The sequence below is a fragment of the Malaclemys terrapin genome, chromosome 2, assembly GCF_027887155.1.
Source record: "Malaclemys terrapin pileata isolate rMalTer1 chromosome 2, rMalTer1.hap1, whole genome shotgun sequence".
NCBI classification, from domain to species: domain Eukaryota; kingdom Metazoa; phylum Chordata; order Testudines; family Emydidae; genus Malaclemys; species Malaclemys terrapin.
This window is the reverse complement of record NC_071506.1, coordinates 269,141,492-269,167,969: the sequence shown is the minus strand read 5'-3', so window position 1 is coordinate 269,167,969 and position 26,478 is coordinate 269,141,492. Positions and strand designations below refer to the sequence as shown.

The 26,478-nt window shown below is 43.2% G+C and overlaps 1 protein-coding gene across 2 annotated transcripts in view; it reads right to left on the bottom strand.

The window, feature by feature from the left end:
• Positions 1–26,478, bottom strand: part of PAXIP1 (PAX interacting protein 1) — an 83,800-nt gene that overhangs the window by 35,012 nt on the left and 22,310 nt on the right. For both annotated transcript variants that reach the window (XM_054021137.1, XM_054021136.1), the window contains exons 6-9: positions 15,840–16,475; positions 10,450–11,170; positions 9,632–9,726; positions 1,356–1,451 (exon numbers count right to left, since the gene is read on the bottom strand). In XM_054021137.1, coding sequence (XP_053877112.1) covers positions 1,356–1,451; positions 9,632–9,726; positions 10,450–11,170; positions 15,840–16,475 — 1,548 coding nt within the window. The remainder of the gene's footprint in view (positions 1–1,355; positions 1,452–9,631; positions 9,727–10,449; positions 11,171–15,839; positions 16,476–26,478) is intronic.

The following is a 26,478-nucleotide window of genomic DNA, read 5'->3' as shown; positions in this document are numbered from 1 at the left end:
AAACTTTCCACATAAGAAAAATTAATTGAAATCTTATTCATGGATTCTGTTCCTAGACAAAAAACTATGGTAAGATGCAGTTACGGCTGAGAGTAATCTAAGGGTAACAAATATTACAAGTTATAATTATCCCAAAACTGAAAATTACAAACCCAGGAAATTCAGAGTGGAGGTTACACTTAAAAGAAATCCAAAACATGTTAAGATAAGAAAAGCACAACTGAAGCGCTCAACCATATCTTGTACAGGCACCACACAATAACCATATGTAAGCATTTTACTGTTTGCGGTCCTAGATTAAACTAATTTTAAAGGCATGTTACACTTTATTCATGCTTTTCCTTCATTTAGGGTGCCAGAAGGAGTTGTTTAAAAATTATTTATGAATTTTGATTAACCCCCCCTCTCCACATTAATTAATAAAATAATAGTAGGACCATTTCTTATAAAGCCTATTAAAAGCTGGATTGAGAGAAACAGTGCCAGTCTACAGTCTGATTTTCTCTTGGAGCCACTGAAGCAAGTATTAGGATTGTGTGCATTTATTTTTGATTAAAAATAGAATGTAAAATGTATGCGTTTCAATGCACGTTAGGTGCAGCCCATGTCTCCTGGCAAATACCCAATGAAGCCTATAAAGGTTTTATTGGTATAAAATTAGTTGCAATTTATATAATTTAAACATATATGTATATTTCAGGATAAATTGGTCTGGATTTTCTGTACAAGTACAGTCTAGCTGGTAGATTTTTTTTTTTTTTTTTTTTTTTTACAGTAATGGAGTTCCAAAAATGAATATAAGTTTTATACTGCGTGGTTCCACTTTATCACTTATTTTCAGTTGTATGTACAAATCACGTATCTGCTGAAATATTTAATATAAAACAACTTCCACTTAAAAGGAAAATGGTGAATTAATGGGATCAGATCACAAGTTGTCAGAAAGACAAGCACACAGCAGGTTAAAAAAGAAATAATGAAAAAAATGTAAATATTTAATGTAAAACTACTCTAAAAATCAACTTTCTAGTCTTAAATTGCAGGATCTCATATTTTCTCCAATTCTTTGTATTGCAACTCCACACTGTGAATCTAATAACTGTTACAGTTTCACATATGCTGTCAACTTCTTTCCCCATTGGAGCTATGAAGTTATTAATAGAGTGACAAATCTTGCAGTCTTTACTGAGACAAATTCCCATAAACAGCAATGGAAGTTTTATGTTAGTGAAAACTGAAGAACTTGACCCACAGTGTGTTATTTATTCTTTACAATAAAACCTGCAAACACTGACATACTTCAATGATACTTCAGTACATGAGCGTATGCCAACTTATGTTATTATTTTGCTTACCTGAGCATACATATTACTGACTTGGCTTTCACAGAGAAGATGCGTACATCTGCTTGTAAGCGTGGGGTCCACAGTGCCGCCATGTGCTTGAATGATCTGGTAAAGCATTAAAACCAAATTTTTAATTAAAATGTTTGTTAATCTAACTAGCCCCCAGTTTCAAATGGAGTCATCTGCTTAACAGACAATGTTAGTGGAGTGTTTTTACACCTTAAGTGCTGGCCTCAGTTAAAAAACAAACAATGGCATACTTGCAAGAAGCAAGTAAGTTTTGCAAACAAAGCCAAGTTCTTTCATACATCAATATGACAAGTGTGTTCTCTTGCTTATTCATCTTTAAAAACGCATCCATTCATAATGATTTAAAAATGCATTACTTGGGAACAGCTTCTCTTTGTATGAGTTTAAAAAAAGACAGTGTTACCTGTTCCGTAACTGGTGTTCTTCGAGATGCGTTGCTCATGTCCATTCCATAATAGGTGTGTGTGCTTGCCACATGCACTGGTGCCGGAAGTTTTTCTCTCAGTGATATCCATACGGGACTGGCTCTGGCACCCTCTGGAGTGGCGCGCACATGCCATGGTATAAGGGGCACTGCCGGCTCCCCCCACACTCAATTCCTTCTTGCCGGAATCTCCGACAGTGGGGAAGGAGGGCGGGTCATGGAATTGGACATGAGCAACACATCTCGAAGAACACCAGTTACAGAACAGGTAACTGTCTTTTCTTCTTTGAGTGCTTGCTCATGTCAGTTACATATTAGGTGACTCCCAAGCAGTACCAGAGGCAGGTAGGAGTTCACGGACGCGTAGATTGCAACACAGCTCTGCCGAACCCAGCGTCATCTATGGCCTGCTGAGTGCGCCATGAATGTGTGAATTGAAGACCACATTGTGGCTCTGCAAATGTCCTGGATGGGAATATGCGCCAGGAAGGCCGCCAAGGACGCCTGGTCTCTGGTCGAATGGGCCCTCATGATTGGTGGCGGTGGGACTTGTGCCAGCTCATAACACAGTGGTGGGCTACCGGCAACCCACGGGCCGCACGCAGCTCATCAGGGTAATCCGTTGGCGGGCCGCGAGACAGTTCATTTACATTGACTATCCAAAGGCACGGCCACCCGCAGTTCCCAGTGGCCGCATTTCAACGTTCCTGGCCAATGGGAGCTGCGGGAAGAGGCGCGGGCTGGCCGCCGTTTCCTGCAGCTCCCATTGGCCAGAAACAGCGAACCGCAGCCACTGGGAACTGCGGGTGGCCGTGCCTGCGGACGGTCAATGTAAATGAACTGTCTCACGGTCCGACAGCAGATTACCCTGACGAGCCACGTGCGGCCCGTGGGCCGCAGGTTGCTCACTACTGTCATAACAGCTCCGGATGCAGGAGATGATCCAGTTGGAAATCCTCTGGGAGGGCACCGAAAGGCCCTTCTTCCTGTCCGCTGTCGCGATGAAGAGCTGGGTTGACCTGCGGAAGGGCTTGGTACACTCCAAGTACAACACCCAGGCACGTCTGACGTCCAGGGCATGCACCCTCCTTTCCTCACTACTGGGGCGCGGCTTGGGACAAAACACCAGGAAGAAGATCTCCTAGATGACATGGAAGGAAGACTCCACTTTCGGCAGAAAGGCTGGATGGGGTCACAGTTGAACTTTGTCCTTGTAAAACACCATACATGGCAGCTCCGATGTCAGGGCTTTAATCTCTGACACTCGTCTCGCTGATGTTATTGCTACAAGGAAAGCGACTTTCCATGACAGGTGGGAAAGGGAGCAGGAGCCCATAGGCTCAAAGAGCAGACCCATGAGCCTAGAAAGAACCAAGTTAAGGTCCCACTGTGGCAGAGGAGCCGAAACCGGCGGGAAGAGCCTCTCAGGAATCTGATTGACATGTCATGCGAGAACACCATCTGACCTTGGATCGGTGGGTGGAAAGCGGAGACGGCCACATGGTGCACCGTGATGGAAAGAGGCTAGTCCCTGGTTCTTAAAATGAAGCAGGTAATCTAAGATAGATTATAAGGAGGAGCATGACAAAGAGATGTTACGCTTAGACACCCAATAGGAGAACCTCGTCCACTTCGCCAGGTAGGTTGCTCTGGTGAAAGGCTTCTTGCTTTCCAGGAGGACTTGCTGGACCTCATCAGAGCAGGCCCGCTCTTCTGGGTTCAACCATGCAGCATCCAAGCCGTGAAGTGGAGGGAGGCGAGGTTGCGGTGGAGGAGGTGCCCGTGATCTTGGAAGGGGCCAGGGAGTGGTCGCCGCTGGGTTTATCAGCGTGCTGAACCAATGTTGGCACAGCCACACTGGGGTGATCATCATGACTTGGGCCTTATCTCTCTTTATATTTGACAAGACTCTGCTGATGAGTGTCATTGGGAATGTGTATCTCAGACCCCCTGACCATGACAGGAGGAAGGCATCGGAGAGAGAGCCCTTGCCCAGACCCTGGAGGGAACAGAATTGATGACATTTTCTGTTCTGTCTTGCGGCAAACAGGTCCACTTGGGGAGTTCGCCACCTCTGGAAGAGCATTTGGGCTACCTCCGGATGCAGCGACCATTCATGGTGAGAGAAAAAAAGACCTGCTGAGGCGATCTGGTCATGCCGGGGAGGTGGCAGGCCTCCAGGTGCATCACGTGCTTGATGCAGAAATCCCACAATTGGAGAAGCCTCTTGACAGAGTGCTGACGAGCGTGCTCCCCCTTGTCTGTTGATGTAAAACATCGAGGCCGTATTGTGCGTCACCACTCTCACCACATTGCCTGACAGATGCGGTAGAACAGGGGTTGGCAACGTTTGGCAAGCGGCTCACCAGGGTAAGCACCCTAGCGGGCCGGGCCAGTTTATTTACCTGCTGACGCGGCAGGTTCGGCCGATCGCGGCCCCCACTGCCGCGGTTCGCCGTCCCGGGCCAATGGGGGCGGCGGGAAGCTGCGGACAGCAAATCCCTCGCCGCTTCCCGCCGCCCCCATTGGCCCGGAACGGCGAACCGTGGCCAGTGGGGGCCGCGATCGGCCGAACCTGCCGCGTCAGCAGGTAAATAAACTGGCCCGGCCCGCTAGGGTGCTTACCCTGGCGAGCCGCGTGCCAAACGTTGCCGACCCCTGCGGCAGAAAGACCCTGCAGGCCAAACGTACCACTCTGAGCTCCAGGACGTTTATATGCAACATCATCTCCTCCAGGGACCACGTCCCTTGGGTCTGTAGCTCGCCTAGATGCAACTCCCCAGTCGATGTCCGAAGCGTCCGATATCAGTTCAACTGAGTGGTGTGGGCTGTCGAACGGAACTCCTTCCAGGACAGCCTTGGGATCGGTCCACTATTGCAGGGAGGTAAGTAATGGTCTTGTCCAGGTGATCTTTGGGCTGGAAATAGACAGTTGCCAGCTACTGCTGCCAGGGTCGCATTCTGAGCCTTACATGGCAGATGACATACATACATGCTGCCATGTGGCCCAGCAGATGCAGACATACCCGGGACGTGGTTAGAGGGAATGCAGAGACCCCTGCGATGAGGTCCATCATCGTCTGGAACCTCTCCTGCAGCAGGAAAGCTCTGGTGCAGGTGGAGTCGAGCACTGCTCCCATGAACTCTATCCTTTGCATCGGAACTAACGTTGACTTCTTGTCATTCACCAACAAGCACAGGGACCAGCACATGACCTGTAGCACCGCGATTTCCCTTTGGACTGGAGACCTGGAGCGGCCTTTGACCAGCCAGTCGTCCAGATACGGGTATATTTGAATACCCCGATGCCTGAGGTAAACTGCTATCACCGACATGCACTTGGTAAACACCCTCTGTGCTGTCACTAGGCCAAAAGGGAGACCCGCAAACAGGTAGTGGTCCGATCCCACTGTGAAGCACAGGAAGCTTCTAAGTCCTTGGAAAATTGCTATATGAAAGTACACATCCAAGTTGAGGGCAACACACCAGTCTCCTGGATCCAGGGAGGGGATGATGGGGGCCAGGGAGACCATGCGGAACTTTAACTTCTTTAGGTATTTGTTGAGGTCTCGCAGGTCCAGGATGGATCTTAGACCACCTTTGGCCTTTGGGATTAGAAAGTACGTGGAATAGAACCCCTTGTTCCTGTACTCGCGAGGAACTTCCACTGCTACCTTCACCTCCTGTGTGAGGAGACTTTTGTGAGAAGGGTCCCTGAAGAGGAACAGGAAAGGAGAGTGGGAGGGGAGGTAGAAAGAAACTGGAGGGAATAGCCCTGGGCCACTGAGTTGAGGATCCAGCGGTCCGAAGTTATCGTGGTCCATGCAGGGAGAAAAAAAGAAAGACGCTTTGAGAAACATAGGGAGGATGGAGCCGGGTACAGTCTGGTTGGTCGCCCTCAGCTGCACCCTCAAAACGCCTGCTAGCCACCCTGCTTATTGCGGGAGGCGCCCGATTGGGTAGAGGGCGGAGGTTGGTGGCTCTGGCGACGTTTGTAGCCTTTGCTGATCTCCTGCCTGGGTTGGCTCCCTTGACCCTGGGGCTATTGCAGCTTGAACTGCCTACGGGCCAGACCAGGGATGTAGAGCCCTAGGGTTTTCAATCTAGTACAGGAGTCCTTCAACCCGTTTAATTTATTGTCTGTTTGCTCATCAAACAGCACTTGGCTATCAAAGGGAAGGTCCTGTATCGATGGCTGGGCCTCTGTCGACAAGCCCGAGAGAAGGAGCCAGGACACCCTCTGCATGGAGATGGCTGAGGCCATGGTGCATGCCGCAGAGTCTGCCGCGTCCGAGGCTGCTTGCAGGGCTGCTCTGACTGCAGCCTTGCCCTCATCGAGGATCACCCAGAACTCCTTCCTGGTGTCCTCGGGAAGCGAATCCTCAAACTTGGCCATGGCTTGCCACATATTGAAGCCATAGCAGCCAAAGAGGGCTTGGTTGTTGGCCACCCTCAACTGGAGGATGAATAAATTTTGTGTCCGAACAAATCCAGCCTCTTTGAGTCTTTATTCTTAGGAGAAGCTCTTGGTTGGCCTTGTCTCTCCCACTCATTAACGGTCACTACTACTAGGGAGCTTGGGGCCAGGTGGGTATATAAGGACTTATGACCCTCAGCCAGCACAAAGTACTTTCTTTCTGCCCTCTTGGAGATGGGGGGCAGGAATGAGGGTGTCTGCCACAGGGCGTTTGTGATCTTAGACAACTCTTCATGGAGGGGCAGAGCCTGGCCGGTGTTGTTGATCAGAGGACATTGAATAGGGAGTCCAACGGTTCCTCCAGCTCCTCTGCCTGGAGCCCCAAGTTAGAGGCAACTCTTTTCAACAGTTCCTGATGAGCCTTAGCATCATCCTGAGGAACTGGGTGAGGGGCCCCCAAAATTGCCTCATCAGGCAAAAATGAGGAAGAAGCTGCTGCCATGGGTTCTGACACGTCCATTGGTGGTCCAGCTGGCTGATCCCCGTGGTCCGCATGAGCCTGAGGGGTTCCTGTTTCAGGAACGGCTGGCTCTGGGGGAGGGCGGGATACTGAGGCCGATGGTTTGTCCAAGGCCCCTGCCACTGCCCTGAGCCCTTGTGATGGCTGGGTAAGCCCTGTGGGTTACATGGGTACCAGGCAGCTGGCCACTGGCCCTGGGGCAGTTGACGGTACCGCCGACATCAAGGGGACCACCGGTGCCGGGTTTTGGCACACTAGCAACGATTCCTGTCCAGTGCCGGAGCTCAAGGCCAAGCGGTTGCTCTTAGGTGACCATGAGCAAGTAGATTGGCACTGCAGCGACCAGGATCGCCAATCACTGTGCTTGGAAGGGGAACTCTCCACTCGGGACGAGTCCCTTCCGCGGGTCCTTGGAGACCGACAGCGTTCAGCGGATTGGCGACGGCGTTCCAGCGATCTACACCTCATGCTGCTCAACCAGTACCGGGATCTGGAGTGGGAATGGGAGCTGCAGTGGGTCAGTCTCTGGGAAGACCTTCCTCCCGACCTAGGGGATCTGTGTTGGGATAACACGTACCAGCGAGCCGACAACTGGTGACTCTGCTCCTGAGACCAACTGTCTTGGGCCCGCAACCAGTGACAAGCCATGGGTGAAGCAATGGGCCGGGTCTTGGTGCTACTGATGCTGGGAAGGGCGGACTTCTATAGGCCTGTGCCAGGTCACCGGCGAGGTGCGCCTTGAGTCCTGCAGGCGGTGCCGTGAGTCCGGACACTGGTGAGGGCTTCGCCAAGCCTGCCTCTCTGCCTTCAATGCCTGGTGGCTCCGCGTGGGCAAGCGCTGGTGGGACATCCCCCACGATGGGGAGCAGTGCTGCTGAGATGGTGACCTGTAGAAAGGACCCAAGGTGGGTTTACCCTCAGACCGGGGTACCGCCGTAGCCGGTGTGGACGGCACCGGTAGCACCAGGATATCCTGCACTGCCTGCGGGGCCTCAGGCATCGACCGGACCTCTAACTGACGAAGGCCCTCGTCATTGTCCAGCGTGGCAGGCATGGGTTGGGTGGGCTGGACTGCTCAACCTGAGCTGGGGCCCGACTCCCGGTAGGAGGTATCGAGCTGCCCTCCTCGGGCCTTGGCTCCCCTCCTACCCGAACCTTCCCATTGCGGGATGTAGGAGATCTTCCTCTCCTGGTCTTCTTTTGCCGTTTGGCAGATGCTGGGGAGGGGGATCGGCACCGGTCCATCGATGGCGCCAGTGGGGCTCTCCGCACTGATGCTGTGGTGCTCGGGGCAGAGTCGGACCTCGACTGCTCCAGTGTCGGAGTTAGAGCTGACTCCATTAAGGAGCACTTTGAGACGGATGTCTCTCTTCTTCTTAGTCCGAGGTTTGAAGGACTTGCAGATACGGCTCTTGTCACTGATATGCAATTCGCTGAGACACCTTAAACAACTATTATGCGGATCGCTGATGGGCATCCATTTCTTGCAGCAAACGCAGGGCCTAAAGCCTGAGGACCAAACCTAGACTAAGTCCCATTTGGGACCAACCAAATAAATCACTCTAACCGTAACACAGTAAGGGAAACTGAACTATGTACAACTATTTTACAAGAAAAGTTTGAAACACTGAACAAAGTGAAAAAAGCTAGCTGAAGCAGCAGACGTTACAGAACAGTCACTGGTGGCAAGAACGAACTGAGGGTGCAGGGAAGCCGGCGGCGTCCCTTGTACCGCAGCATGTGTGCACCGCTCCAGAGGGTGCCAGAGCCGGTCCCCTACAGATACCACTGAGGGAAAAACTTCCAGCACCAGTGCATGCGGCGAGCACACACAGCTAATATGGAATGAACATGTGCAAGCACTCGAAGAACTATTAGTATTTGAATGAAGGGGAAGAAACAGACTGTAGTTTACACTTTTTCGCTGAACCATGAAAGATGCATTCTCATCTTTAGAAATATTAGAAAAACAAATACGCAATAACTATTAGTACTCTTTAGAAAATTGAGCAGGGCTTTTTTTTGTGTGTGTATGCTTAGCTATAAAATTAGCTTACAAAATCATGCAATTCAGCCTGGATAGTAAACACAAAGTCTCTACAGAACATTCACTGTTAGAATTTAGCATAATAAAATACAGTTATATGGTAACTTTGACTACAACCTGTCCAGCAGAGGCTCCGAGAAGATCAGCCTCCTCTCAATTGGCAAAACCCCAACACTGTTCTTTTCTAATATTTATTCATCAGCATAGGTGAAAATACACCTCTACCCCGATATAATGCAACTCGATATAACACCAATTCGGATATAACGCGGTAAAGCAGTGCGCCAATGAGGGGGGGGCGGGGCTGCACACTCCGGTGGATCAAAGCAAGTTCAATATAACGCAGTTTCACCTATAACACAGTAAGATTTTTTGGCTCCCGAGGACAGCGTTATATCGAGGTAGAGGTGTACACTCCTCTCCCATTTCATTCACCTCTATCAGAGGTGTGCTTCACAGCCTACTTAGGCCCATTTAACTGCTGAAGTTATTATATGTGCACAACTTTATTTTTTTTTAAACAGTGATGTAAAATGCAAAAAAAATATGATAATGCAACATTAAGATTGCAAAGTTTAAAAACACAAAAGGCCAGGAAATGCTAAATCATGCTGCCAATAGCAGCATTAACTGAGCAATATTGCATATGTTGCATTTTCTATTCCTGTTTTGTCTGGTTAACTCCGTAGTTTAATATTATTGTTTATGTCATAAAATAGATAACAAAACATCTGGAATGTGTAGCACAAAGTTTGTAGTGTTTTTAAAACCACAACACTTGCAATCTTTGATAAGTAAAATAATTAGAAAGCAATCATATTACATTTTGAATAAGGTGGAACCTTACCCGTTTCCAGGTCGCTAACAGCTGTTTGTCAGACATCTGTTCTGGGTAATCAGCAATTGCAAAAACACAGCCCAACAGGAAATATTCTTCTGGAACTAGAACAGTTTGCAGATGAAAGAATAGAAAACTGTAAACTAAAGCAGTTTGGAGGCTACCATTTCAGACCACATTTGTTATATTCAAATTTCCCACCATCAGCTATGGAATAAATGAAATTTGAATTTTTTTCCTTTTTTTTAAAAGAATTTAATGCTCAAAGGTTCTAGAATTGGACACCCTGGACACTGAAGTCCTGCTTCTCTAGAATACAGCTCAAGAAGTGTTTCCCCCCAGTGTGAAATGAAAACTAGGTCAACCAAGAATTATATGCTATTCATTTCATATAAACCACCACCAGTGAGATGGAAAAAATTTCCAGCTGATACCAGGATGGGCAGGAGCTGAAACAGAAATCTAGATGTGAATGGTAATAGAATATCAATTTCTCTCATGACCCATCTAGTTTCCCAGCCTTTGGAATATTCTTCCCCAACCTCTCTCTTTTTGAAAATTTCCCTCTCTACCTCAAAAAGTAAAGTTGTGTTTTGCTTTTATATGTACAGTACATATAGACTAACACAATATATGCATTTAGATGGTAGTGGCGAAAAACACAAACCAGAAAATAGGAAGATCTCAATGCTTTCACCTTCCATCAAGTACTGGATAGTCCCTAGTTTATAGTATATTATATTTTTGATCAAGAACAAAATTTAACCCAACAAACATTTCATATGATTGACCATCACTTTCAGGATTATAAATCAATCATTACTAACTCTCTATGGCTGGATCATGTCCAAACAGCTGATGTTGTTGCAGCTGTGGCTGCTGGTGATGTTGCAGTTGCTGGGCTGGCACCTGATGTTGTAGCGGCTGAGATGTTTGAGTCAAATGTTGCGGCGCTTGAGTTTGCATTTGCTGCTGTTGATGTTGCTGATGTAACCGCTGTAAATGCTGCTGTTGCAACTGCTGTTGCTGAATTTGCTGCTGTTGCTGCTGTAGTTGTTGCTGTTGAAGGTTCTGCTGCTGTATTTGCTGTAATTGTTGCTGCTGCAACTGTTGTTGTTGTAACTGATGCAACTGCTGTTGCAAGGCATGCTGCTGTTGGAATTGCAGCTGTTGCTGAGGCCGGTGGAGTTGTTGTTGAGGATGTAGTTGTTGCTGTGGAAACTGTAGCTGCTGTGCAAACTGGTGTTGCTGATGAACTTGCTGTTGCTGTTGTGAAAACTGATGAGACTGTTGCTGTGGGAAAGGTTGTTGAGGAATCTGTGGTTGTTGCTGTTGCTGCTGCTGCTGCTGCAACTGCATAAGTTGTTGAGGTTGAAGGTGTAGAAGAGGGTGGTGCTGTTGCTGCTGTGTTTGATGTTGTTGTTGTAATAAATGTGTCTCTGGAGTTAATTTCACTTGGCTAAACAACACAGCGTTTGTATGTCCCTGTTGGCTATGATTTACTTGTTGTTCTAAACTTTTTGTAGGTGCTGAAAGGGATTGCAAGATCTAGAAAACAAAGATTAATGTTGTGACCTTTAAGATATAAAAATATAAATAACAAAATTGAAAAATATTTAGCTTTTTAAAAAAATGATTGAATATAATATGCCTACGTTTTACATACCTTCCAAAGTAAACAAAATCCTTCATTTATATGTTATTACATCATCACTACAACAGCATTCAAAAATGGAAAGAGCATATTTAAAGGAATAATTGCACTATAAATGGCATAGCTAAACTCTAAAGAAAACATGAAAGTGGAAATAACTCCAAAAATCTGTGCAGAAAGTCCCAACTGTCTAGGCTGTTTGGGAAGGGGAATTCAGCACCTTTTTCCCTCCAAAAATCTACATGGCATATGGTAAGATTTTTTGTGGGCATCCCAAAATGGATTATGCTGTAACAGCACAAACACCAGCAGTCGCATTACAATCAAAGGAAGTTGTGATGTCATGAAACTACCTATTCCGATGTGTCCTTCACAAAAAAGTCTAAAAGTTGCTAAAATAGGAGGGGTTTTTTTTATTTAGTCTGTCTATGTTAATGGCAACAGTCATATACTTCTGGGGCTTAATTTTCATTTTTTACTTTGCAGTTCACAATTAAGAAAAAAGAACAGGAGTACTTGTGGCACCTTAGAGACTAATAAATTTGTTAGTCTCTAAGGTGCCACAAGTACTCCTGTTCTTTTTGCAGATACAGACTAACACGGCTGCTACTCTGAAACCTGTCAGTTAAGAAAAGATTGCTTCACACTTAACAGAAGCTCAGATATCATATATATTTAATTTTGTTAAAAAAAGTACTGGATAACAGAAAAACTATGCAAACTGTCAATAATACCAAAATGTGTATGAAAACAGCAGATACTTTTCTAACATTAATAAATAATCAACTTCAAAAAGCCACAGAAAGATACAGTAGTCTCCATGAACTACTAATCTACAAATTTCATAAGAGTCTTTCAAAACATGAAATATTCATGGAGAGGAATCTAAAAGTTATTCTGAAACAATCAAAACTGGTTTATTGGACTATTTCACTACATAAAATCTGAATGTACTGATAAAAAAAAGACTAAAATAAATTGTATTTAAAGATGGTAAATTAAAATGATAAACTATCCCGTTCCCCCAGCTTTCTAGTTTAGTTCTTTAGCATCTGAAAAAAACTGATGACGTGTCCAAAACAAAAATAAGGAAGGTCAGGAAGCCCACTTTCATTTTTGTTTAATACATTTTCACTTTTGGAGTTTCAGTGACGTCAGTCTTCCCATACAATAGTAGACAGAAATTCCTTCTGTGATGGCACCAGCCATCTTAGTCAATGCAGGACAGTTTATGAGGGCCAGCAACCATCACAGTTCCCACGAGCCAAAAGCAAACATCCCTTGTTACAAGAGATGCCACTACTCAGGACTGGTACTTTATTTGGTGTCAGGATTGATCAGCAGGCAGTGCAGACCTGTCCATAGGAGACGGTTATGTGGGCCCATCACTTGTAGTTTTTGAACATATCAACAGATAATGAATTAAATTAATGAATTTTGTCCTCCCAAATTCCCGGTTATGTACAAAACCACAATTACCCCATTTTACAGATGGGAAACTGAAACAGAGGAATTAAGTAATTGTTTCACGGATGCATGGGATGCTTGTGCCTGAACCTAAATCTCCTGAGCCCCAGTTTGGTGTCTTAAGCACAGAACCATCCTTTCTTCTAGAAGCAAATCCTTTTCAGATGTCCTCCTGCACAAAGTCTTTACTACAGTAAATTTTACTATAAACACTTTTTAAAAAATCTCTGAGATTGTACAGAATGCAGGGGGAAGAGGGAACACAAGAATTCTAGTGGAAGGGAAATTAAAAGCACATCCAGCATTAGATTTTCCCTTTCAAATCAAACAGAAAAACACAGAAAATCTCTCTTACACAAGATCCCCATTAATATCAATGGTAGTCTTTGTAGAAGGGCTGCATAACTGGGCCCAGTTGTGAAACACAGCAACATCAGCTAAAATTTGACATAGACAGACAAATAGGTTAAAACGAAAGCTTAAGTGAAATTTGCATTAGTTATATTTGGTTGTTCTACTGCTACAAAGGAAGGAAAAATATCTATTTTAAAAGTTGCATAGTATCTTCAAAGGTCAAATGATTAAAAAGACCTGCTTCCACATGCATTGTTGTGTCTGCATGTGCAACTGAAAGCCAGGTATTGGCACAAGCAGGAAGCCAAGGAGACACCTAGTAATCTAAACACACGTGTGTCTATTTACTCAATCAACAGTTAAGCGCGCACAAAAACTTGCCCTAAGGTCTAATTTACCTTTGCAAATAAAAACAATTGAGAATTTAGCACGGTCATTCCATTTTTCAGATTGTCTGATAATGCGTAGGTAATGCTATGTGGTATGCACTGCTCTGCTCACCAACAGAAAGGTTGTCAGACACCCTAGGCCCCTTCTGATCCCATCTTAAAAGGAGAGGATGGGGTAGGACAGTGGTCCTCAACCAGGGGTACCTGTACCCCTGGGGGTAGGCAGAGGTCTTCCAGGGGGTACATCAACTCATCTAGATCAGTGTTTCTCAATCTCAGGGGACTGCGACCCTCCTGAGGGTTGCGGGACAGGTTTAAGTGGGTGGCAAGTGCAGGGCTGGCATTAGGCAATTGCAGGCAGGGCAACTGCCTGTGGCCCCACACCACTGGGGGCCCCACGAAGCTAAGTTACATGCTTCAGCCCAAGACGGCAGGGCTCAGACTTCAGCCCCACGCAGCGGGGCTTGGGCTTCAGGGATACGTAGTCTGGAAAGACTGAGAACCACTGGGGTAGGATTTATCATACAGAAAAAAATATTACATTTGTTACTCAATCCCTTCCCATTTGTTTCTCTTATACACCTGTTATGTCATATCTTTTAAACTGTAAGTTCCTTGGGGCAGTGACTGTTATGTGGTCTATGTTTGTACATCACTTCACACCAACAGGTCCTAACCTCACGGAGGCCTCTAGAGGCTATAATATAAACATTAAATAATAATAAGCACACACAGAGAGGATAGCTTTGGAAGGATCCCCAGTATGCAAGGAGATCTGTACATTGATTCCCAAAATCCAAAAGGTCCCATAGTCTGCAGGACACACAGCAAACACAGGTTATACTTCAAGATGTGGGGCAAAACTCTCAGAAGTGCCTAAGTGACCTAGGAGCCCTTGTCCCATTTTCAAAATTGACTTAGGCACACGGGAGCTTTCAATGCGATTTCGGTTCCTGAGTGACTCAGTCAGTCATTTCTGAATATGGGATGTGCGCTCATATGTCACTTGGGGTATGTCTACACTGCAATGCAAGCCCAGGGTTCAAACTCAGGCTCAAGCCTAAGCACACATCTGTCTACACATAAATTGTGCCAACCCAAAGGTGAGACCCAGGGTCCCAGGACCCCACCGGGGTGGAGGGTTCGAGCCCGAGTCAAACCGGGATCCAGGGTTCAAGCCCTATCACTTTGTAGTTTCGATGCAGCTCCACCGGACTTGTACTCTGGAAGACTGCCAAAAGTATCCCACGATCCCATGGGCTGACTTTCTTTGTGCTCTGGATAGTCAAGTTTAGTGGACAGTCAAGTTTTCCCACACTGCACCCATGAGCAAAAGGCTAGAGCGGCCACATTTTGGGAGGGCACTAGGAAGTCTGGGATACGGATGATTGAACTCAGTCCTGTATAATGCAGTGTAATGCCTCTGGAGCCCTAGTTTTGGAACAAGAATTACAAATAAGTGTAGCCGCTAAGGCCCTAGGTAACAAATCCAGGTCTGCTTACTTGAGTTCTACTAACACTGGGCTTACACGGAAGTGCAGACATATCCTTAGGCACTTTTGAAAGTTTAACCCATGATCTAACTGTTGCACATTCAAGTACAATTATCTGAATAAAATGCACTGTCTGTAAGAGTCAAATAAATTCACCAGCATCCTGCCTTTCCCCACTCCCATCCTTTCAACATGCATTCACTGAAATCTAGTAGTGTGTTTATTTCAATGCGTGATCACTTATTTCATATTCTTTTCTAGAATAAATAAATTAACCATAATTATTTTACACCAAAATCATGTGGATTGCTCTGGAGATAGAATGTATAAGTTAGGACTTTCGCAACTGTACCTTGGCTGTACTGCATAGCAATTAAACATTACTCAGTAGTACCAAACACTGCAAACGCACAATAGGAATCAAATTGCAGCTGTTTGAGAGAACCATCAACTTTAAAACTTTCTGAGTATAGAACATGGTAATTTATTGCACTGAATAAAAGTACTGAAGGACACAAAGTTCAGTTTAATAAACAGGGTAACTAGCTTGAAGACTGAATCACTCTGTGCTCCTGCCAACACTGAAAGTGCCTAATAGGAATCTTGGTATCAAATGCTGGAGTTAAATCCTGATTTTTGTAATATCACTATATTCCACCAGTCCACAAATTTTTCCTTTTGTGAAGCTAAAATACTAATGAATAGGTTGACTACTGGGGCAAAGTTTAATCTAGCTGTATGTAATCTCTATGTAACCTGGGAATATTTTACCCCCCTTCTCAGATTTTGAGGATTTCGAAAGGAAACAAAGTTCTTTAAAATGTTAGCCCAATATTGAAAATTAAAAATCCAACACTTACATGTGCTACATTTGATGGCCTATTAATCTGCTGAATATCAGCACTATTAGTAATGTTTCTTAATGTCCGTACTGCTGGACTCCACGTAGTCATCATTTCTGGTCGTTCAGAGCCTTGGGTACCTTGAACGGAAGCCATTATATTACCTCTGATTTCCGGAGGCAAAATATTGCCTGGTACTGGTGGGACATTGGCACATAAATTAATTAACCCAGAGTCCTTGCCTTGAGGCAACCTGCGCTTTGCTGCAGCTGTCTGTGGGACTTCAGCTGGTGTCCAGTTCAAATTCCTTTCTTGCTTTTCAGGAGAGGAATCTGAGGAATCATCAAACATCAGTTCTCCTTTTGTTTTATCAGCACTAATAGATTTTGGTGAAAAAGCCTGGTCACCCAAAGGTGATCCTTCTCGAGATGATGCTGGGCTTGATAATTTTTCATCGGTACTAGCTTCATTTTGAGAATCTTGTTCTTCATTTTCTGCATCTTCTTCTTCCTCCTCCTCTTCCTCCTCATATATAATTAGGCGGGGATGATAGGATATCTCTTCTTTTTTAGTTTTATCAGATATAGAATCTAGTACCCAATCAGGTGTCACAATTTTAATGCTCTCTCGTTTACAAGCGCATTCATATTTTTCCTGTGGACAAGACATAAGAAAAAAAGACTATAAATAGAATGCATTACATATCCCCTCCCACACATAACTAGACAAGATTGAATTATTTCTAGTGATATGAATAAAGATTAGCTCCGAATATGATTTCATATACACTTAGCCGACACCATCACTATCAACTTTTATCTTGGTGTCATAGTGCACATGACTACACCAGAATCCGTAAAACAGCAACAACTGAACATTTACAAATTACACTTTAACAAAACCCAAACTAAGAACCAAGAAAGAAGTGATCAGACAGATTAACTCAAGTAAGGCAACTGCTTTCAAGCAACCAACTCATACCCTTTCAGTTGCAACCTACTACAACTCCTATAATTATTCATTCACTTATGGATGCACTATAACAACTGCCATGTCATTAGTTTGTTATGCCACTAGCTTTAAAAATATTGTCAATAACTGTGACAGTGACATTTTTAAATAAAAGATAATTCTTGCTGAGAAGTGGTTGAGAACCAAAGGATCCAAACTATTCAGAAGATATACCCATCTGTTGGATGATAACATCCAGTAATCTCTCTTACCATAGTGTGGCCTGTGTTACACTAAAATACTAGGTCGACCAAGCTATGTCACTGAGGGGTGTGAAAAATCCACACCCTGAGTGGCGTAGTTAAGTCGATCTAACCCTGGTGTAGACAGGCCAAGTCAATAGAAGAGATGGACTACCTATGCTGATGGGAGAACTCTTCCCTTTGAAGTAGACAGCATCTACATTGAAGTGCTACAGCGGTGCAGTTCCAGTTGTGCCATTGTAGTGTTTTAAGTGTAGACAGGCCCTAAAACTCAACAGTCACTGGTGGCATATATTAGTCATCAGATTTTGATACGAACTTAAAATAAAAAAAGACAGTAAATTAAATCTTCATATGGCCACACACAATAAAAGTGTGTAACAAATTACATTATAATTTCTTCAAACAAGGGACTTGCATTAAGAACTAATTCAAAACCACATTTTAAAAACTAGCACCATTTTCAGTTCTCAAAGCCCAATGATAATCTGAACAATTTTTTAAACAGTTGCATTCTTGACCAATCATAACTTGGCAAAAGATATTTTTCAAATAAAATACTTCACCTCTGGATTGAGAGAAAGTGTAAGAATTTTCAACTGCCAAAGGTAAATGTTTTAAAAAAGTTATAGGTAACTGCAGGTTCAGAGCACAAGTGCCTTCTCAAGCTTAATCAGAGCACTGCAATAATATAAAACAGCTCCTTAATTAGCTACTCCTATCAGCTGTTAAACACATATTTCTCCTCTCTTGGAATGGAGAATTTCTTTTGTTGTTCACAGTTTGATTTCTCTGTATCTAGTGAAGGTTTAGGCTCTTCTAAATGGAAAAGAGGAAAACAGATAAAAACCAAACTTGTGACAAGCACATTATGTTTTCCATAATGTTTTATAAAGCTGTGCAGTGCAAAATCTGGAAACTAGTTTAATAAGTTTAATTTATAATGCATCAAAAAAGACCACATATAACTGAAATAAATGTAATTTGAACCTAGATCTCCATGAGATAAGTGAAACCAACACTGATCAGACTGTACCTCTTGATATTTTAAAGTATTAACATCAGTATCACCATAAGAAAACATTGAAGAAAACCAAAATCTGGCATGGCTGGCATATATTGAGTTGGAAATACCAATTACTCAATGTTCACTTTATTATTAATGGAAGAGTCCAATATTTGAAGCATAAAATGTGTTCATGCAAATTAAACTGTGAACTTAAACATTACATTTTAATAAGACAGGTAAACGAATCACCAATATATAACAAGCGTTATTACGCTTTAAAAGCAATCCAGCACTGATGTAACTGCTCTGTGTGTGTACATCCACATATAAAAATTTAACACTTTCATAGAATCATAGAATATCAGGGTGGGAAGGGACCTCAGGAGATCATCTAGTCCAACCCCCAGCTCAAAGCAGGACCAATCCCCAGACAAATTTTTTTACCCCAGTTCCCTAAATGGCCCCCTCAAGGATTGAACTCACAACCCTAGGTTTAGCAGGCCAATGCTCAAACCACTGAGCTATCCCTCCCCCTGATCACATTATAGATATTTTCAAAAGGGACCTAAATGAAGTTAGGCATTCAACTAGTGGGAGTTTGGTCCCTAGCATTTTTATACTCCTTTGAAAACTCAGGCTAAAAGTATATTTTGCATTTCTTTTCTCTATTCTTTGGTGGTCTTATATATTCAGACTGTATCACTTCAAGACAGGGACTCTCTATTTCTATGTATTTTTAAAGCACCTGGCACATTCAGATTATGATCCTGACTGGAACTTTTGGATGCTACCAAAATAAAATAAAAATAACTATATTAAAAATCCTAAACATAATCTGAAAGATTTTTTTTTTTAAATCAACTCACTGTAAGGTTAATATGCCAACTGCCCCAAACACCAGAAGTAAGAGGGCCACTCAACACTGATTTCAAACATTTTCCTCACTTATTAGATCACAGATTGCTGACTCCCATGCCAAATGATGCCTGTACCACTAGACTGTTGACATCAGAGCCACTAAGGAACCTTAGTGGATCATACAGCTAGCCTAAGAGGATCAAGTATTCGTCTCATATGACACGATGCAGCTTTTCATTTTACTATTTTAAATCTCAAAAGATGTAAACAGTTAGTGTGTGTGTGTGTGTGTGTGCGCGCACGTGTGTACGCAAAACCTGACCTCCTACAGGCTGGATCCATGCTCCAGCACAATGCTGTAGAAGTTGTGACATCACCAACATAAGGAATGCTGGGGCATTACTTGGAAAGGGAGTCAACAATCTATTATTTTGTGGGACCTGAAAACAAAGACAAATTCAAAAATCAGTTATGTGCTGCAGGCTCTCTTAAACCTCCTATGCACAATCCTTCATTAAGTTGTTGCTTTTAAGAGTATTTTATTTAAAACAAACAAAGTGCAATTTGGTTTGGTGAGCCTCAGTATTTTAAAAGGCATCATACAAAATAAATTTAAGATTCACATTAGGACTATATTGATAATGTGACACAATATCTGCAAGTGGTGCTGCTATGTGAAAACAAACTAGCAAATATTTTAAGAACACAGTGAACCTATAAAATAACTAAGCCCACACTGCTAAGAGACCAAATGTGTAATAAAAGCCTTTGGACGAATCCATAAGGAGTCTCTAAACTACACCACACTTCCTACCATAGAATTAAGCAACAGACATCCTATTGTTTGTGGCCAATAAAACTGTTCAAATCAGCAGGACAGTCACACTTGTGCAGGAAGTTGCCGTATTCAGATTTAATGCTGCTATTAGTTAGTCTGCTTTATTCTCTGGGGTGTGTAGACTGTCAAGATTATACTTACCAGTCTTTCTAAAACAAAGATGGGCTGCAATGGACACACTGTGACCTGTTCCATGGGAGCTTAAGCAACAGCAGGCTAATTAAAGGAATTTAGGCACCTCTTTTCCTTTGTGATCATTCTCACTTAAGACTCAAAGTACAAAAAACAAATTGGACACAGAGTACATGATTTTCATTCCAAACCTCATGGGATCTCACCACGCAAATAACTCTCTCAGGTGCAAATAACTCCAGGAGAAATTTAAGTCATTCAGATATTCAAGCACTTAATTTGTACCTCAACTAATAGTGGCCACAAAATTACAACCACAATGCCACTTTTTGACAAATCTAGCACCAGATATTCATTCCATGGTTCTGATTTTGCTGAATTAGTCGTGAGGACTGAGAGGACATAAGATCCTGGGTATTTGAAGGATCCCTAAAAGGAGTACATCGATGAAACTAAAGGAAGGAGAGAGAGACAGACAGACACACACATTCCTCAAAATGAAATCTAGACAGTGGAATAGCTTTCCAAGGGAAGTGGTGGAAACAGCCTATTGCTTAAAGCACCTAAGTTACATTTTACAATACGCTAGTAAGTATGCTATTGTATTATCCTCAGCCTCTCAGATCTCCCCTTCCACCAGCAGAAGCCAGAACAGCTCTATCTGGGGGATAGGTCATTTTCAAGTGTACCAGATTTTGCTGGTCATTAGAACCTAAGACCAGCCATACTGGATCAGACCAAAGGTCCATCTAGCCCAATATCCTGTCTTCTGACAGTGGCTAATGCCAGGTGCTTCAGAGGGAATGAACAGAACAGGCAATCATCCAGTGATCCATGCACAGTTGTCCATTCCTAGCTTCTGGCAAACAGAGGCTAGGGACACCATTGCTGCCCATTCTGGCTAACAGCCCTAGTTCCACACCTCAGCAGAATTAGCCTGCCTACTGCACAGTATGTTTGCTAACTGGCACAGGCACACATGCCTTAGGCTAGAGAAAAGTGCATCAGGCTGGAAGCCAGGACCGCAAATTCAAAACTCACCTCTTCTACTCGTTTATATTTCTCTCTATTAGGCCTGTACTCCTACCTTAGCTGTCAGCCCTCCCCAACAACACTGATTTTACAAATAAGTTAACTGTGGAGTTGTAGAAGGTCACTTCAGACACAACTCAGAACAGGACTTAGGTCTCTAACAGAGCAGCCCCAAGTCTCAGTCATTCTTTCTTACAAACCCAATGTGACAAATCTGAGGATAACTCAAGAATTAGAGGTCTGTGCTAGGGATCCAAAGGGCCAGAGTTCAAATCCAGTTTACAGTCCACATGAAGAGTCCTTACGACTGAAAATGATAGCACCTGATTTTTCCAGCTCTTTTTAAAAACCAATTTATTTAGTTCACACTGTGAGAAAGCTTCCTTTAAAACTGAATGTATAATTAAAAATACATTATAATCTATAATGACAACGCATAACAAAATACAGGCGCCTCGCATTTCAATAGTCTGTTTCACATTTCTATTGCTTGTATTGCACATTGGTAGATTGCATGGTTGAGTCATGGTCCTGGTCCATTCTCACTATATAAGGAAGCCATTGTTAAAATATTAACTTAGCAGCTTCGCCTCTTACATTGCTCATGTTGGGGCTCAGGACCAGCAGGAGACATTCTGGGCTGGCCTAAAAGCTATAGCTCCTTTTCCTCCACCAGCAACAACAGACACTCACACCAACGCCAGCTTCCTGACATCAGATTTTTACAAACATTTTTACTATGGTCACTTTACAGATGAACAGTTCTGTGTTCCAAATTGTGCACATTACTTGATCATGCATTGTTGTTTCTATTATCCCTGCCTCACCCCAATTCCCACAAACCTGCTGCCTCTTGCCTTTAATTAATTATTCTGTAGACATTTTGGGGTAATATCTTGTATAGCTCCCAGCACAATCAGGGTCTCTAGGTGCTACTGTAACACAAATAGCATCCCAACCTCCCCCAGTCCCTCAAGTTATTCTACTCCTGAAGCAAATCTCAACCTCCCTGCCCACCATTCTCCTCTCCATCATGCTCTCCCTATTTCCATTCTATTTACTCTCTTTCATAATACAAGAATAAGAGGATGTTCAATTAAATTGAATGGCATATATTTAAAACTGATAAGAGAACAATCTGTAGGCCTCACTCCCACAAGATATCAGAGGCCAAGCGTTCAATAGGATTCAAAAAAGGATTGTACAGATAATAAGAACACTACATTTACATTAAATAAATACCAGAAAGGGTATAAACTCTCATGCCCAGGACCTAAATTAACCTTAAGAAGGATTTGGAAGATACTGCTTGTATAAATCAGTTAATCCATAACTGTCCTCTATGGAGTTTCTTACCCCTTCCTCTGAAATACTTTGTTCTGGCCACTGTCACAGATAAAATGCTGGTCTAGATGGACTACTGGTCTGATCTAGTATGGCAATTCCTACAATCCTATTTAGTCCATCAACTTCTCTCTCCATCCCTTTGGTTTCCTTCTCCCTGTCCCAACTTTCTACTTCTTCCTTGGTCTCTATTTCCCTCTTACCTCCTTTCATCCCCCCTCTCCCCACTAACTGCCACCTCATTTTAAACTTTCCTCCCTGACCACATAGAGACAGGAAGATCTCTACAAGCCCAAAATAAAGGTAAATGTGGAACCCTCAAACTCATGTTATATTTGTAAGCCTTATCCCCACAACCCCTACCTGCCACCTTTTTCTTTGTCTCCCGTTTGTTATGTTATCTTTACATGGAACATAAAGGAATAGAAATGACTTTGTGTTTCTGTGGAGTGCCTGACAGTGTTTTGGCATTATGTATAAAAGCACAATTAAATTAAAAAGTTTGGAGATTTTTATTCAATACTTGTTGTGCCCATCCCTGTGGGAACTGCAAACACCACAGATTACGAGTGATTGATAGATAACACTCTCTCCTGTTGCTTTCAGCAGCATGTCAATTTTGGGTAGGAATTATACTTCCCTAAGAAAGCATAAGGAACTTGATTTTTCTTAAAGTACAGAAACAAGAGAGATCTGTGAAGGTGAATAAGTGACCGTAGCCAAAAGCCCAGTCTATATTTAGATTTGGCTGGGAAAGAAGATCCACAGTTATTCTCCATCTGTTCTCTTAAGTATTTAATTGAAAGTTCCTTAGCCATGGAAATCTATGGAGAAGGCTGTAAGGCCAGAACTTCAAAGCATGCAGTAAACACAAAAATAGAAAAACCTGACTAAGACTGACCAGGAGGTGCTGACCACAGAGAGATCAATGGTATAGAGCTCAGTAGGACATTTCCCAAGACCAACTGGAATAATTAATATTCCCTGAGCCAACTACCCAGAACTGAGATTTCAATGGACCTGAACAATAATCTCTGATTTTAGAAGGGATGGTCCCTGAAAGAGCAGATCCAAAGGGAGAACTCTAGATTTCAAAAGACAATGATCTGAGTCTTCAGACAACTCAGCCACCAAAGCTTTCAAAGACCACACACCAATTATAGGCGAGACCAACTGGCTTGGATCTGAGAAGGCCTTCAGAAAAGGAGGTTAGTTACCTGTAACTGGAGGTTCTTTGAGATGTGTGGTCCCTATCTGTGTTCCACACATGGGGACGTATGAGCACCATGCGCCTGAGTCTGGAGACTTTTAGTAAGCATTGTCCATTGATCCACACATACCCAGTTGTTCTACTCATGCTCTGAACCAAAGGTTTAAGGTGGGGTGCAGACCAGTCGTCCCCAGTTCCTTCTCCTACCACAAATCCAGTTATGATCCTCAGCAGAGGGGTCAGAGGGCAGGTAGTGGAATACAGATAGGGACCACACCTCTTGAAGAACCTCCAGTTACAAGTAAGTAGCCTCAATTTCTTCTTTGAGTCATGGGCCCTATGTGTATTCCACACCTGGGAGATTAGCAAGCAGTAGTCAAACAAGAGGTGGGTGCAAGGATGCAGAAGTGATGACTGACTGTAATACTGCTGTCCGTACAGCTGTATCTGTAGTAGAAGACTGGAACAAAACGTAATGTCTCGTGAAGGTGTCTAAGGAACTCCAGGTAGCTGCCCTACATAGCTCTAGTAGAGGTACATCTTGCAGAGCTTGAGCTGGAGTTTGCAGATACTTGCTCCAATAAGCTTAAAGTTCAAAACAACACATGCTAGAACACAGAAAGGCATAACAGAACAGACAGAGGAATGAGGGAGGTATGGGAATGGTGTTAGTTAAAACGGTAAAAGTTTTTTTTTTTTTTTTTTTTTTTTTTTTTTACATATTTTTATATATATATAAAAACACACACACACACTTTTAAAAATAGCATGTAAGTATAGAAATATAAATTGGCCTTATTTACACTAATGCCCCTTTTACTCCCCTCTGGTAGTGTACAGGAGACCGAACATGGGCTTAAATTAAATTTACACCCAATTTAAGGGTGTAAATGAGAATCTGGCCCAATATTTATAATTTTGTCCAAGTTATAATATTGATGATTTATGGGAGCAAAGTTGATTGATGATTTATGGGGGGGAGCTGCGCACTCCAGTGGATCAAAGCAAGTTCGATATAACGCGGTTTCACCTATAATGCAGTCAGATTTTTTGGCTCCCGAGGACGGTGTTATATCGGGGTAGAGGTGTACTATCATTCCTCTGACTATTCAGATGATCTACTGGAAGGAGCTCCCTCTACAAACACAAATGGGATAAAATGCCACACTAAAATTTGTCCACAATCTTATTAGAAGCCTACTTTGACAGTCTGTGGTAGGAACCTGGAGATTTTTGAATCTGAGCAAAAATCAGGTAACCTGTAAAACTGATAACTAAAAATAATGTAGTTATATCTGAACACTGAAGAAAACATAACAATGGGAAAAATTAATTTCACTCACTATTGCACCGATGATTCTCAAATGAACTGTTCAACAAATATTTATATTAGGCACTGAAGGGAATACTTATTTTGCTTAATCTAAAATAAAACTGTTAAACATATCTAATATTTTTAATACAATACAGTTTATTTGCAAGTAAATGCAAATAAATCAAATCTTCTACTCAGTTTCTGGTGCTTAGATATTACAGTGTAGATGTGATGCTTCCTGGGGGTAACCAGGATTGTGAGACACCTCACTACCACCTGCCCTTAGGGTGAGAAGCCTTGTCTTTGCCTGCCACAGGTCAGCTTCCCGACGCAACCAGCCACAGGCAACACAAGCTCTCCCCTAGGCCTACACAGGCCCCTCTCTCTCCACATGTTAGAGACAGGCAGACTTCAACCCCCGAGCCTTCCAAGCAGCTCCCTGGAGTGTCCAGCCTCTGTTCAACAGGCCATTCTCAGTATTCACAGATTCATTGCTCCCAAAGAAGCAGTATATTCCAGTTTCTCAGTTACAACTTAGATCACCACTCCTCTTAACATACAGCACTCAAGCAAATTTATAAGTAAATACAAGCAACAGTTTTATTTAACAAAAGAACAGAGATTCAGGTGATAGCAAGTAGAAGTACTGGAAACAAATGGTTACATATAACATTCTAGAACCTATAGATACTTCATGTCTTATAGAGCAGAAGTTCACCCCCAAAGTCCTTCTAGCATTTTTCAGCTCGGAAGGCGGTGATCCTTTTTTCATGAGAAAAGCCACAGTCAGCTTGTCTCCTTGGTGAAGGATGCTGGGTGTTTCTTGGATCCCTTAGACCAGTGGTTCTCAACCTAATTATCATTGTGGCCTGCATCCGCGGCACACAACATGTTATGTGGGTCACATCCAATACCACCTGTATGGCCCTGAGGAGGTCACATGGTCCACAGCTGTGTGCTGATTGGGCCGCAAGCTGACCATGGGCTGCAGGTTGAGAACCACTGCCTTAGACATATTACAATAGTCTTTATTCTTATTCATACACAGGACATTCCCTGCTGACTGGTTTTTCTTGTGGCCTCCCTCTCTTGTGGGCCTTGCAATCATTTAATTATCAAATAGGTTCCATTATAAGACACACAATATATAATGACCAGATAGGAAAATAAGTGTCTGCTACTTCTTGAAATGAACCTGTTTAAGACAGGTCACCTTTTGGTTACTTGCCTTAACTTCAAGGCTTTGAGAACATAATTTCCAGTACAGAGAAATTACTCCTTAAATACTATCCTTACATACATTTCAAAATGATCATCGTGACCAATGGGATACTGCCTCTGGATAGACACCTCACATGCCACCCTTAGGTGAACTTAATATGCATATAGCTGACCCAGAGAATCCCTGTAAAACCCTATGCATCCCCTATGCCCTCTGGCACCAACAGGTTCTTGGGTCACAACAGACATATCAGTCATTTCAAGGCTTCTGAATCATTCAATGTATGCTTTGGATACCAGTACTATGTATGTACTGGAAGCTATTAAACTGTACTGGTTGATACAGGTGAGTCTCATCTTATGCGGGGGTTCTGTTCCGTGGTTAGCGCGTAAAGCGAAAACTGCTTATAGTCAAACTTACAATGAGCTGAATGGCGGATGAAATCGCCCACACTACAGATACAGTATTAAAATAGTTATTTTT